Consider the following 12,500-nt stretch of genomic DNA (forward strand, 5'->3'; position numbering starts at 1 on the left):
GGAGGTGGGAGTTAGGAGCTAGGATGTAGGAGGCAGAGGTGGTAGGAAGGTAGCAACAATGAAGTAGGAACAAGGAGGTAGGATCTAATAGTTGGGAGGTATGCTATGAGTTAGGAGGTAGGATATATAGGACATAGGAGTTAGGAAGTAGGAGCTAGGCCTAAGGAGCTAAGGGTAATGACTTACGAGCGAAGAGTTAGCAAGCAGGGGCTAAGGGTAAGGAGTTAGGATCTGTGAGCTACGTAGGTAGGAACCGGGATTTGTGTTCTAGGAGGCGTGGGAGAGATGACAAGCGGACGAGTCAGCGAGTTCTCAGATCTCAATTGCTTCCTCATACCAGCTCTCAGACACATGTCGAACACCGGCCCCGGGGACATCAGGCCCGCGGCCAAACTCTTCCCTTCCCCGAAATCCTCTGAATTTCAATAAATGCTTCGGGCGCGACGCGTCCCAGCAAGCCCCTCCGCACTAGAGAGGAGGCTGCAGGACGCCAGTACACGGTATCAGCGGCAGCATGTACTTCACTTACTACTTTTCTTTACTTGGAGCGATCAACTGTCTCCCTTAAAAGTTTTTGATTTATTTGTTGTAAAAAATATTTTTATTAAATATGTAAAACCTTACGGATCTTTAAATGCGGAAAAAACAAGATATATTTTAGTTCCGAAAATGTTACTTTAACTTTGAATAAATAGCCAACCAATTCAATCAGACAATGTACAGTTCAATGGAAAATGATCCGTGCGTCTGATGAGGAACCGTCTGAACAACACGAGGCGGACCGCTGTACGCACGCCGCGTCATCAGCTGATAGTCCCGCTCCGGGTTGACTGACAGGTGCCTTTGTGTGGGGAGAAATCAGCGGAACAGGTTCCGGCTGACGGGAGGAGGAAGTACAGTGAACGCAGGTGAGGGCAGTGATCAATTGACGTCATTACGAGACAGGGATTCTCATATCGTAAAAGCAGATCGGATCAGTTCAGATTAGATTGTACGCCAGGTGTACAACAAAATAAGCAACTCCTGGACGGAAGTAGGAACCCTTTTGGGACTTCATATTTATGGACTTGATATTATGCATTGACACAAGGCATGTTTTTCTTAAGGAGTTAAATTCTCTTCACTTCAGGTCCATAACTTACCCTCTCAGTAGGCCTGTATACCAGTAGGCCTACTATCATTAAACCAGTAACATAAACCAGTAATAACTATAGACCAGTACTATTTATAGGCCAGTAACATAGACCAGTTCTATCTGAAGACCAGTAACAGAGACCAGTATATCTATTTACCAGTTCTAGATTCCAGCATAATAAATATAATTAAAGTTAGCCAATGGTGCAGTTCGTTCTTCAGACCCCATCCCTTAGAACCCTCCCATCACGTTTATGACCACTGTCATAAAGAGAAATTGAAGTAAAATGAGAAAGGTTTGAGTTTGCACCTTTTATTACATAAAACAGACCAGCTGGAACACATCACAACAACAGGTCTGACATACACAAATGTTACACAAACAACTCTCCCTCCTCCAGATCGTTCCTCCGCCTCATCTGTTGCGACTCCTCTCGTTGTCGCGCGTCTTCCGGGGCGAGCGGCTCCTCTCGCGGCGGCCCTGCTCTCTGTCGCCCCCTTCTGGCCGCGGCCTCTCCCTGTGCTTGTGGTGACTCTCCCTGTCTCTCTCCCTGTGCCCGTCTCTGTCTCTCTCTCTGTGACGGTCGGTGTCTCTCTCTCTGTGTCGGTCGGTGTCTCTCTCTCTGTCCCTGTGTCTCCCCGTCTCCCTGTCCCTGTCTCGCTGCCCACCTGTCTTGCTGTCTCCGTGGCTGTCCTGGAGGAGGGAGGGACGGCATACACAACACATCAATCAAGGCTGAACTAATTCACTAAAATGATTAATCAGGTGTGAACTAATTCATTAAAATGATTAATCAGGTGTGAACTGATTATCTAAACTGATTAATCAGCTGTGAACTAATTATCTAAACTGATTAAATGTGAAGCTGAAGGATGTTTTTTCACCTGACGGAGGTGTTTAACATCAAGGATGTGTGTTTTAAGGTGAAGGATGTGTAGTAAGGTGAATGAGTTTTTTTTAAGGTGAAGGAGATGTATTAAAGAGGTGTTTTAAGGTGAAGGAGATGCATTAAAGAGAAGGTGTTTTAAGGTGAAGGAGGTGTTTTAAGGTGAAGGATGTGTTTTAAGGTAAGGTGTTTTAAGGTGAAGGAGGTGTATTAAGGTCAAGGATGTGTTTTAAGGTGAAGGATGTGTATTAAGGTGAAGGATGTGATTAAAGGTGAAGGAGGTGTTTTAAGGTAAGGTGTTTTAAGGTGAAGGATGTCTATTAAGGTGAAGGAGGTGTATTAAGGTGAAGGAGGTGTATTAAGGTGAAGGAGGTGCATTAAGGTGAAGGATGTGTATTAAGGTGAAGGAGGTGTATTAAGGTGAAGGAGGTGTTTGAGGGTGAAGGATGTGTATTAAGGTGAAGGAGGTGCATTAAGGTGAAGGAGGTGTATTAAGGTGAAGGAGGCGTCTTAAGGTGAAGGAGGTGTTTGAGGGTGAAGGATGTGTATTAAGGTGAAGGAGGTGTATTAAGGTGAAGGAGGTGTTTGAGGGTGAAGGATGTGTATTAAGGTGAAGGATGTGTATTAAGGTGAAGGAGGTGTATTAAGGTGAAGGAGGTGTATTAAGGTGAAGGAGGCGTCTTAAGGTGAAGGAGGTGTTTGAGGGTGAAGGATGTGTATTAAGGTGAAGGAGGTGTATTAAGGTGAAGGAGGTGTTTGAGGGTGAAGGATGTGTATTAAGGTGAAGGATGTGTATTAAGGTGAAGGAGGTGTATTAAGGTGAAGGAGGTGTTTGAGGGTGAAGGAGGTGTTTGAGGGTGTAGGATGTGTTTGAGGGTCTACCTTGGACACTTTGCTCCCTCTGCCGTTCTCATCATCTTTCTGCTTCTCTGGCTTCTTCGGCTGCTTCCTCTCTGGAGGACGAAGGCCCGGTCCCTCCTCTTCCTCTTCCTCTTCCTCGTCGTCTAGTAGCAGCTGGTACCGGGTGCTTTGGGGGCGGTTCAGGACAACGTGTTGCTTAGCGACTGGATGCTGTTCCCTGGCTGTGTAAGGGTTCAGTGTCAGATCTGTGTGTGTGTTGGATTAGTGTCAGATCTGTGTGTGTGTTGGTGATCTCTGTGTGTGTTGGGTTGGTGTCAGATCTGTGTGTGTGTTGGATTAGTGTCAGATCTGTGTGTGTGTTGGTGATCTCCGTGTGTGTTGGATGAGGTAGAAGTAACCAAGAGGGTTGATATAAACTCTGAAAGGATACTCCAGTTTGGGTTTGACCTTGTCCTTCAGAGCCAGTTTGGACCGGGTGTCCACGTCCTTCTCATAGGCCTTGAAGTCGTCTTTGCTGTATTTCCCTCCTGAGAAGAGGAGTGAGAGGAGGAGTGAGAAGAGGAGAGAGGAGAGGAGAGAGAAGAGGAGTGAGAGGAGGAGTGAGAAGAGGAGAGAGAAGAGGAGAGAGGAGAGAGAAGAGGAGTGAGAGGAGGAGTGAGGAGAGGAGAGAGAGGAGGAGTGAGAAGAGGAGAGAGAGGAGGAGTGAGAGGAGAGGAGGAGAGAGAGGAGTGAGAGAGAGGAGGAGTGAGAGGAGTGAGAGAGAGGAGGAGTGAGAGGAGTGAGAGAGAGGAGGAGTGAGAAGAGGAGTGAGAGGAGGAGTGAGAAGAGGAGAGAGAGGAGAGGAGTGAGAGGAGGAGTGAGAGGATGAGTGAGAAGAGGAGTGAGAAGAGGAGAGAGAGGAGGAGTGAGAAGAGGAGTGAGAGGAGGAGTGAGAGGAGGAGTGAGAGGAGGAGTGAGAAGAGGAGGGAGAGGAGGAGTGAGAGGAGGAGTGAGAGGAGGAGTGAGTAGGAGTGAGAGGAGGAGTGAGAAGAGGAGAGAGAGGAGGAGGGAGAGGAGGAGTGAGAGGAGGAGAGAGAGGAGGAGAGAGAGGAGGAGAGAGGAGGAGTGAGAGGAGGAGAGAGAGGAGGAGAGAGGAGGAGAGAGAGGAGGAGAGAGGAGGAGAGAGGAGGAGTGAGAGGAGGAGAGAGAGGAGGAGAGAGGAGCGGAGTGAGATGGTCAGAGCTGGTCATCCATCAGCACTGACGGTGTTTAGACAATGATAAATGTTGAATGGGCCGCATTAATACAGCACCTTTCTAACCAGCGGCCGCTCAAAGAGCCTTACAATATACCCTCACATTCACCCATTCATCACACATTCACCCATTCATCACACATTCATCACACATTCACCCATTCATCACACATTCACCCATTCATGAACACATTCACCCATTCATCACACATTCACCCATTCATCACACATTCACCCATTCATCACACATTCACCCATTCATGAACACATTCACCCATTCATGAACACATTCACGCACACATTCACGCACACATTCACCCATTCATCACACATTCACCCATTCATCACCCATTCACACATTCACGCACACATTCACACACCGACGGCGCAGTCAACAACGCAGGGCGACAGCCAGCTGGTCAGGAGCAGTCATGGTGAGGCGTCTCGCTCAGGGACACCTCGACACTCAGCTAGGAGGATCGAACCGGCCACCTTCCGGTGACCAGCCGACCCGCGCTGCCTCCTGAGCCTCACGCCGCCCTGAACACACCTTTCCCCTTCCACTTGATCTTGGAGACGGATTGGCTGAAGTCCACGTGGATGCGGCGGTCGTCGATCAGCACGTTGTCCATCTTGAAGAACGCCTTCTCACAGTCCTCCTCCTGGGGAACACAAAGTGATCCACCGTCAGACCTACTAGTCCTACTAACTAGTCCTACTAACTAGTCCTACTAACTAGTCCTCCTAACAAGTAACCTAAACATGATTCATCACTAACCATCTCATGGGCTGTTTCATCAGACTCACCTTCTCAAACTCGATGAAGGCGTAGCAGAGAGACTCTCCCGTCTTCCAGTCTCTGATGATCTCACAGCTACAGACAACACATAGTGTTACTAGTCACAGCTACAGACAACACATAGTGTTACTAGTCACAGCTACAGACAACACATAGTGTTACTAGTCACAGCTACAGACAACACATAGTGTTACTAGTCACAGCTACAGACAACACATAGTGTTACTAGTCACAGCTACAGACAACACATAGTGTTACTAGTCACAGCTACAGACAACACATAGTGTTACTAGTCACAGCTACAGACAACACATAGTGTTACTAGTCACAGCTACAGACAACACATAGTGTTACTAGTCACAGCTACAGACAACACATAGTGTTACTAGTCACAGCTACAGACAACACATAGTGTTACTAGTCACAGCTACAGACAACACATAGTGTTACTAGTCACAGCTACAGACAACACATAGTGTTACTAGTCACAGCTACAGACAACACATAGTGTTACTAGTCACAGCTACAGACAACACATAGTGTTACTAGTCACAGCTACAGACAACACATAGTGTTACTAGTCACAGCTACAGACAACACATAGTGTTACTAGTCACAGCTACAGACAACACATAGTGTTACTAGTCACAGCTACAGACAACACATAGTGTTACTAGTCACAGCTACAGACAACACATAGTGTTACTAGTCACAGCTACAGACAACACAAAGTGTTACTAGTCATACACACATTGTACACCATGTCAGTGTTTTCAAAAGGGATAGCCTAGACTAGACTAGACTTAAGTGCATAAGTCTGTGTATGGATCCCTTATAAAGTAAAAGAGGCTGAGACACTGAGTGTATAGGGTTTAGGGTGCAGTGGACAGGGTATATAGGATGGAGGGTTTAGGGTGCAGTGGACAGGGTATATAGGATGGAGGGTTTAGGGTGCAGTGGACAGGGTATATAGGATGGAGGGTTTAGGGTGCAGTGGACAGGGTATATAGGATGGAGGGTTTAGGGTGCAGTGGACAGGGTATATAGGATGGAGGGTTTAGGGTGCAGTGGACAGGGTATATAGGATGGAGGGTTTAGGGTGCAGTGGACAGGGTATATAGGATGGAGGGTTTAGGGTGCAGTGGACAGGGTATATAGGATGGAGGGTTTAGGGTGCAGTGGACAGGGTATATAGGATGGAGGGTTTAGGGTGCAGTGGACGGTGCGTAGTCTATATAAGATGCAGTGTATTGTATACAGGGTGCAGTGCGTATTGTATATAGGGTGCAGTGTGCAGTAGACAGTGTGTAGTGTATGTAGGGTGTAGTAGACAGTGTGTAGTGTATACAGGGTGCAGTGTGTAGTAGACAGTGTGTAGTGTGTGTGCAGTGTACCACTGGATGGCTCCAAAGCGGGAGAAGATGATGTCCAGGTCTTCGTCGGTGGTCACAGGGTTCAGCTTACAGACAAACAGAACGTTCTCAGGGGGCTTCACCTCAGCGTCTGGGAGGTCCCCCACCTGCACACACACACACACACACACACACACACACACACGATGTGAGGGGAGGTGGTGTAATGAGGAGGAGGTTTGTGTGTGAGGAGGAGGTGTGGAGGAGGTACCATCTCTAGCAGGATGGCCTGTGTCTTGGCCTCCTTCTCCTTCAGCAGCTCGTCCAGCTCCTCGGCCGCCCGCCCCTCGTTGTCATCGATGGCCTCGTCTGCCCCGATGCGCCCGCTCTGCACACACACACACACACACACACACACACACACACACACACACACACACACACACACACACACACACACACACACACACACACACACACACACACACACACACACACACACACACACACACACACACACACACACACACACGATTGGTTCTCTGGTTTTGCTGTGGTCGTTATCGGTTGCTACGGTTTCGGTGAGGATGCTGAGTCTGGTTGCCGTGGTGACCTACATCCAGCTGCTCCTTGGTGGGCTCGGGGGAGCGGTCTGGGACGGGGAGGTCTGGGGGGTCGTCGAAGGGGTCCTCCAGCACCACCGTGTGGTTGATCCTGCAACAACACCACCCCCTCGTCACTGAACCCTCACCCTCTCACCACTGAACCCTCTCACCACCGTACCCTCACCCCCTCGTCACTGAACCCTCTCACCACCGTACCCTCACCCCCTCACCCTCACCCTCTCACCACCGTACCCTCACCCCCTCACCACCGCACCCTCACACCACCGTACCCTCACCCTCTCACCACCGCACCCTCACCCCCTCGTCACTGAACCCTCACCCTCTCACCACCGTACCCTCACCCCCTCGTCACTGAACCCTCTCACCACCGTACCCTCACCCCCTCACCACCGCACCCTCACCCTCTCACCACCGTACCCTCACCCCCTCACCACCGCACCCTCACCCTCTCACCACCGTACCCTCACCCTCTCACCACCGCACCCTCACCCCCTCGTCACTGAACCCTCACCCTCTCACCACCGTACCCTCACCCCCTCGTCACTGAACCCTCACACCACCGTACCCTCACCCTCTCACCACCGCACCCTCACACCACCGTACCCTCACCCTCTCACCACCGTACCCTCACCCCCTCGTCACTGAACCCTCACCCTCTCACCACCGTACCCTCACCCCCTCGTCACTGAACCCTCACCCTCTCACCACCGTACCCTCACCCTCTCACCACCGTACCCTCACCCCCTCGTCACTGAACCCTCACCCTCTCACCACCGTACCCTCACCCTCTCACCACCGTACCCTCACCCTCTCACCACCGTACCCTCACCCTCTCACCACCGTACCCTCACCCTCTCGTCACTGAACCCTCACCCTCTCACCACCGTACCCTCACCCCCTCGTCACTGAACCCTCACCCTCTCACCACCGTACCCTCACCCTCTCACCACCGTACCCTCACCCTCTCACCACCGTACCCTCACCCTCTCACCACCGTACCCTCACCCTCTCACCACCGTACCCTCACCCTCTCATCAGGGAGCTAGCCCAGCGTGTTCGTGATGCTAGCCCCGCCCCACGAGGCTCACCTGATGTCTTGGAAGGGGAGGAAGTCTTTGTCCACGAAGGTCTCGTTGATCTTGGCCAGGACCTCCAGGCCCTCGCTCACCTCGCCGAACACCGTGTGCACGCCGTCCAGGTAGTCCACGCCGTCCGCCGTCGTGATGAGGAACTGGGGAGCACACGGTGGTTTAGTCTCTGCATACTGGGAACCATCCTGGAGGTACCAGTAGGACCAGTCTAGAGGAGATCTACCTGAGGTAACAGCAGTCTAGTGGAGGCCTACCTGAGGTAACAGCAGTCTAGTGGAGGCCTACCTGAGGTAACAGCAGTCTAGTGGAGGCCTACCTGAGGTAACAGCAGTCTAGTGGAGGCCTACCTGAGATCCATGTTGGTTGTTCCCGTTGTTCACCATGGAAACCATTCCCTTCTTCTTGTGTTTGATACGCGGGACTTTCTCCACATCGAAGAAGCGCGCCTGGTCCCCGTAGAGCTTACTGCGGAGCCACAGGACGGTGAGGAGTTCATCTTCAGGGTATTGAACAACGCCATGTAGAATCCTACAGCTCCCATCCTCTCACTAAAGCCAGGGGCTAGTTTACTATTGTCTCCCTGAATCAAATGGTTAAAGAGTCCCACTTATCTACTATATTACTATTCACACACAATACTACTACTACTACTACTACCAATACTACTACTAATTCCCGCTAACTGGTGCTTTACAGGCTGATGAGACACACAATCAAGGGAGAGTAGTCCCCTGAGTCTACTATTTATTTACTCAGAGTGACCCAACTTGTGTCTTCAATACCTCATTGTAAATGATAGTTTATTTACATCCAATGAACAACCTGCTAAACTAGCATTACACAAACTGCCACCATGCTTTACGGGATGCTAAATGGTAGTCATGGTGACAAGGAGGCTGAGCCGTAGCCATGGGGACGAGGACACTGACCTGAAGACGGAGTCCCCACCTCGACCCGACCCCGTGGGGTCTCCGGTCTGCACCATGAAGTCCCTCTAGAGGCGGAGAGGAGGGATTAACAGGGGCTCATACTAATGTAAACACAATAACTGTTCCTCTAATACACATCTTCACAGATGTTTATTATTATCACATACAATGAACAAGATGTCAACACGGTGTAGCGGGATGGATGGGATTACCTGCACATTGTGGAATAGACAGTAGTTGTAGTATTTTATTTTGCATAACTTCAGGAAGTTCAGGGAGGCTGAAAGATTAGAAAAAGGACAACCAGTGATTGCAGGTGAGACAAGGTTAATGTGCAGTAGTAGAAACATGAACCCTAACCCTAACACAGAGTGAAACCCTGGAGGAAATCTGGCCCAATCTGGCAACGCATGTAAACAGCTAACCGCTAACAGGGGTAGCATCACAGATTGCTGCTCTCCTCAACCCCCAAACTGAACCCAGGTATCAACCGCGACCACCCAGTACCACCACCAGGCTGCGCTCTTACTTTTAGGCCTTTCGTCGGTGAACAGATCTATAACTATATCACCAAGCGTCGTTTCAAGCAGCACCGCCATCGCGTTGTCACGTCGGCGAGAACGAGAAGTGAAGAGGGGACGAGAGTTGAGCAGTGCGCATGCGTATTCTACATGCGTCACTGCACTGTTTTGGTACGTAGCGTTCCCTGCTCGTATTATCGCATGATATACATTGACATGACGATTCGCACATGGTTCTCCCGCTAACTGTCTTGTTCTTAGAATAACGGAGCGGTAAAATGAAGTCCATGGGTCTCCCGCTGGCCGCTGTCTTCCTCCTACTGCTGGCCTCAGCCTCCTCTTCCCCGCTCCCCAAGCCTCCCACCACGGTAAGCAGGACTCGGGAAGTCCTCAGGAACACCTATTGTTCCCCATCCATACACCACAACGCCTCAATATCCAAAGCAGGACCTATTGTTCCGTATACAAATAGCACAGAACTTCGATATCCATACCTATACATTTACACGTTTGCTCGTCCATACATCCCGATATTTGAATATCAAAGCAACTCCAATGCTTGTTTTGATACTTCCATCCTGATCTACATATCATGTCATTTCTTCACAACACCACACTTAAATCAACCCCGCTATTAATAATAGTCTAGTCTAATAGAGCATTTAATATAATCTGAGTGTTATTCATAGTCAGAGAATAGAGTGTAATAGAGCATTGATCATAGAGTCAGTATATTGTTAATAGATAATTGCTCATAGACTTAGTATATTGATCATGGAGTATTGATCATGGAGTATTGATCATAGAGTGTTGATCATAGAGTGTTGATCATGTTGATCATAGCGTATTGATAATGGAGTCAGTATTGACGATTAATCCTCACTGGCCTTGTGTTCCACAGGAGACTATCCTGATCAACGTCACGGCCGGACTGGGGGGAGCTGGACACCTGCAGGACTCCAGCATCCTGCAGGTGTGTGTGTGTGTGTGTGTCCGTGTGTCCGTGTGCGTGAGCCACCATTCATAATGTGACAGCATGTGTGTGTCGTCGGATTCTCTCAGCCAGCACTAACTGCTTGTGTGTGTGTGTGTGTGTGTGTGTGTGTGTGTGTGTGTGTGTGTGTGTGTGTGTGTGTGTGTGTGTGTGTGTGTAGATTAGTCTGAATGTGTCGGTGAGTGAGGAGGAGGTCCTGGTGAACCAGGTCCCCGTGGAACTGTCGGGGGTCACACGCCTCCCCTGCCAGGCCCTGCTCTGTGAGTCCTGCACCTCCTCCTACACCTCCTCCTAATCATCCTCCTCCTGCTCTAGACCTCATCCTCCTCCTCCTAATCCTCCTCCTCCTCCTCCTCCTCCTCTAGACCTCCTCCTCCCCCCCCTCCCCTTCTCCTCCTCCTCCTCCTCCTCCTCCTCCTCCTCCCCCCCTCCTCCTCCTCCCACTCCTGGAGACTGAATCCTCCCACAACTCATTCTCCCTGAAGACTAACTCCTCCCACTCCTGGATACTGACCCCTCCCACTCCCGGAGACTGACTCCTCCTACTCCTTGAGACTAACTCCTCCCACTCCTGGAGACGGACTCCTCCCACTCCTGGAGACGGACTCCTCCCACTCCGTGAGACTGACTCCTCCCACTCCTGGGGACTAACTCCTCCCACTCCTGGAGACTGACTCCTCCCACTCCTGGAGACGGACTCCTCCCACTCCATGAGACTGACTCCTCCCACTCCTGGAGACGGACTCCTCCCACTCCTTTGGACTAACTCCTCCCATTCCTGGAGACTGACTCCTCCCACTCCTGGAGACTGACTCCTCCCACTCCTGGAGACTGACTCCTCCCACTCCTTGAGACTAACTCCTCCCACTCCTGGGCCGGCTGCACCAACATGTCTTTGGCCCGGTCTTAGGCCATGTTGGTCTTAACTCAACGTTCTGAGTCTGATCTGATATTTACGCCAGTTGCACCATCTAGGCTTAAGCCATTCTTTGGTTAAGACCGGGCGAAAATGTTAAGCCTAGTCAGTGGCAGGCGTGAAGTCAATAGTCCGTTAGTAACAATCAAAGAAAATATTCGCTAAAAACGTTAGTAGGCTATAGGCAAACGATGGCGCGTCTAATATACCGACTACAAGATGAGCGAGCATTTAGAAGAGAGAGAGTGATGGGACAGGACGACTCCGATAGATGTCCATGAGGGCAGTGAACTAATGGCGCGGTTTAGGTTCAGCAGGAGAGAGATCCTCCTTCCCCTTCAGCAGCTCGGACAGCTCCTCGGCCGCCCGCCCCTCGTTGTCATCGATGGCCTTGTACCACTGTTTATTAGTCTTGCTGTGATTGACAGTGGACTCGACCAATGGCAGCAGTGAGGTTGACGCTGGGAGCCTGGTTTCCGCGGTAACGCGGGTGATGGTGATCCAGAACCGCCTGTACAGCGACTACGAGGAGGTGGTCTCACTGCAGGTGTTCAGTGAGGTCATCGAGGTGGACGGACAGCAGGTGAGCTGCTCTTCTGGTCTCTCCTCTACTCCTCTCCTCGTCTCCCCTCCTCTCCTCCTCTCCTCCCCTCCTCCCCTCCTCTCCTCCCCTCCTCTCCTCTCCTCTCCTCCACTCCTTTACTCTTCTCTCCTCTTCTCTTCTCCCCCCCTCCTCTCCTCTCCTCCTCTCCTCCTCTCCTCCACTCCTTTACTCTTCTCTCCTCCTCTCCTCCTCTCCTCGTCTCCTCTCCTCCTCTCCTCCACTCCTTTACTCTCCTCTCCTCTTCTCCTCTTCTCCTCTCCTCCTCTCCTCCTCTCCTTTACTCTTCTCTCCTCTTCTCTTCTCCTCCCCTCCTCTCCTCCTCTCCTCCTATCCTCGTCTCCTCTCCTCCTCTCCTCCACTCCTTTACTCTCCTCTCCTCTTCTCTTCTCCTCTCCTCCTCTCCTCCTCTCCTTTACTCTCCTCTCCTCCTCTCCTCCTCTCCTCGTCTCCTCTCCTCCTCTCCTTTACTCTCCTCTCCTCTCCTTTGGATTCTGTGTTCTCCAAACGGTTGACACTGCTGTGTGTGTGTGTGTGTGTGTGTGTGTGTGTGTG

General features: G+C 50.7%; 2 protein-coding genes and 1 long non-coding RNA gene across 5 annotated transcripts in view; 2 read left to right on the top strand and 1 right to left on the bottom strand.

Annotated features, from left to right (window-relative positions):
- Positions 1-9,551, bottom strand: part of ppil4 (peptidylprolyl isomerase (cyclophilin)-like 4) — a 24,964-nt gene extending 15,413 nt beyond the window's left edge. The window contains exons 1-13 of one of the 2 annotated variants that reach the window (XM_060041345.1): positions 9,443-9,551; positions 9,126-9,193; positions 8,914-8,978; positions 8,332-8,449; positions 7,982-8,124; positions 6,885-6,981; positions 6,539-6,655; positions 6,310-6,434; positions 4,924-4,990; positions 4,667-4,778; positions 3,313-3,409; positions 2,904-3,048; positions 1,432-1,828 (exon numbers count right to left, since the gene is read on the bottom strand). In XM_060041345.1, the coding sequence (XP_059897328.1) occupies positions 1,550-1,828; positions 2,904-3,048; positions 3,313-3,409; positions 4,667-4,778; positions 4,924-4,990; positions 6,310-6,434; positions 6,539-6,655; positions 6,885-6,981; positions 7,982-8,124; positions 8,332-8,449; positions 8,914-8,978; positions 9,126-9,193; positions 9,443-9,512 (1,503 nt within the window). In that variant the 5' untranslated portion in view covers positions 9,513-9,551 and the 3' untranslated portion in view covers positions 1,432-1,549. Of the gene's footprint in view, positions 1-1,431; positions 1,829-2,903; positions 3,049-3,312; positions 3,410-4,666; positions 4,779-4,923; positions 4,991-6,309; positions 6,435-6,538; positions 6,656-6,884; positions 6,982-7,981; positions 8,125-8,331; positions 8,450-8,913; positions 8,979-9,125; positions 9,194-9,442 lie in introns of those variants that run through there. The other variant, XM_060041346.1, reaches the window with a different exon arrangement.
- LOC132449624 (uncharacterized) lies at positions 1,826-2,514 on the top strand. The gene is made up of 3 exons (XR_009523620.1): positions 1,826-2,067; positions 2,120-2,192; positions 2,318-2,514. It is a non-coding gene; the product is annotated as an uncharacterized LOC132449624 (long non-coding RNA).
- Positions 9,484-12,500, top strand: part of ginm1 (glycoprotein integral membrane 1) — an 8,243-nt gene continuing 5,226 nt past the window's right edge. The window contains exons 1-5 of one of the 2 annotated variants that reach the window (XM_060041354.1): positions 9,484-9,605; positions 9,696-9,802; positions 10,336-10,407; positions 10,589-10,688; positions 11,773-11,927. In XM_060041354.1, coding sequence (XP_059897337.1) covers positions 9,713-9,802; positions 10,336-10,407; positions 10,589-10,688; positions 11,773-11,927 — 417 coding nt within the window. In that variant the 5' untranslated portion in view covers positions 9,484-9,605; positions 9,696-9,712. Of the gene's footprint in view, positions 9,803-10,335; positions 10,408-10,588; positions 10,689-11,772; positions 11,928-12,500 lie in introns of both variants that reach the window. The other variant, XM_060041353.1, reaches the window with a different exon arrangement.

This window comes from Gadus macrocephalus, chromosome 21, assembly GCF_031168955.1.
Source record: "Gadus macrocephalus chromosome 21, ASM3116895v1".
Classification (NCBI taxonomy): Eukaryota; Metazoa; Chordata; class Actinopteri; order Gadiformes; family Gadidae; genus Gadus; species Gadus macrocephalus.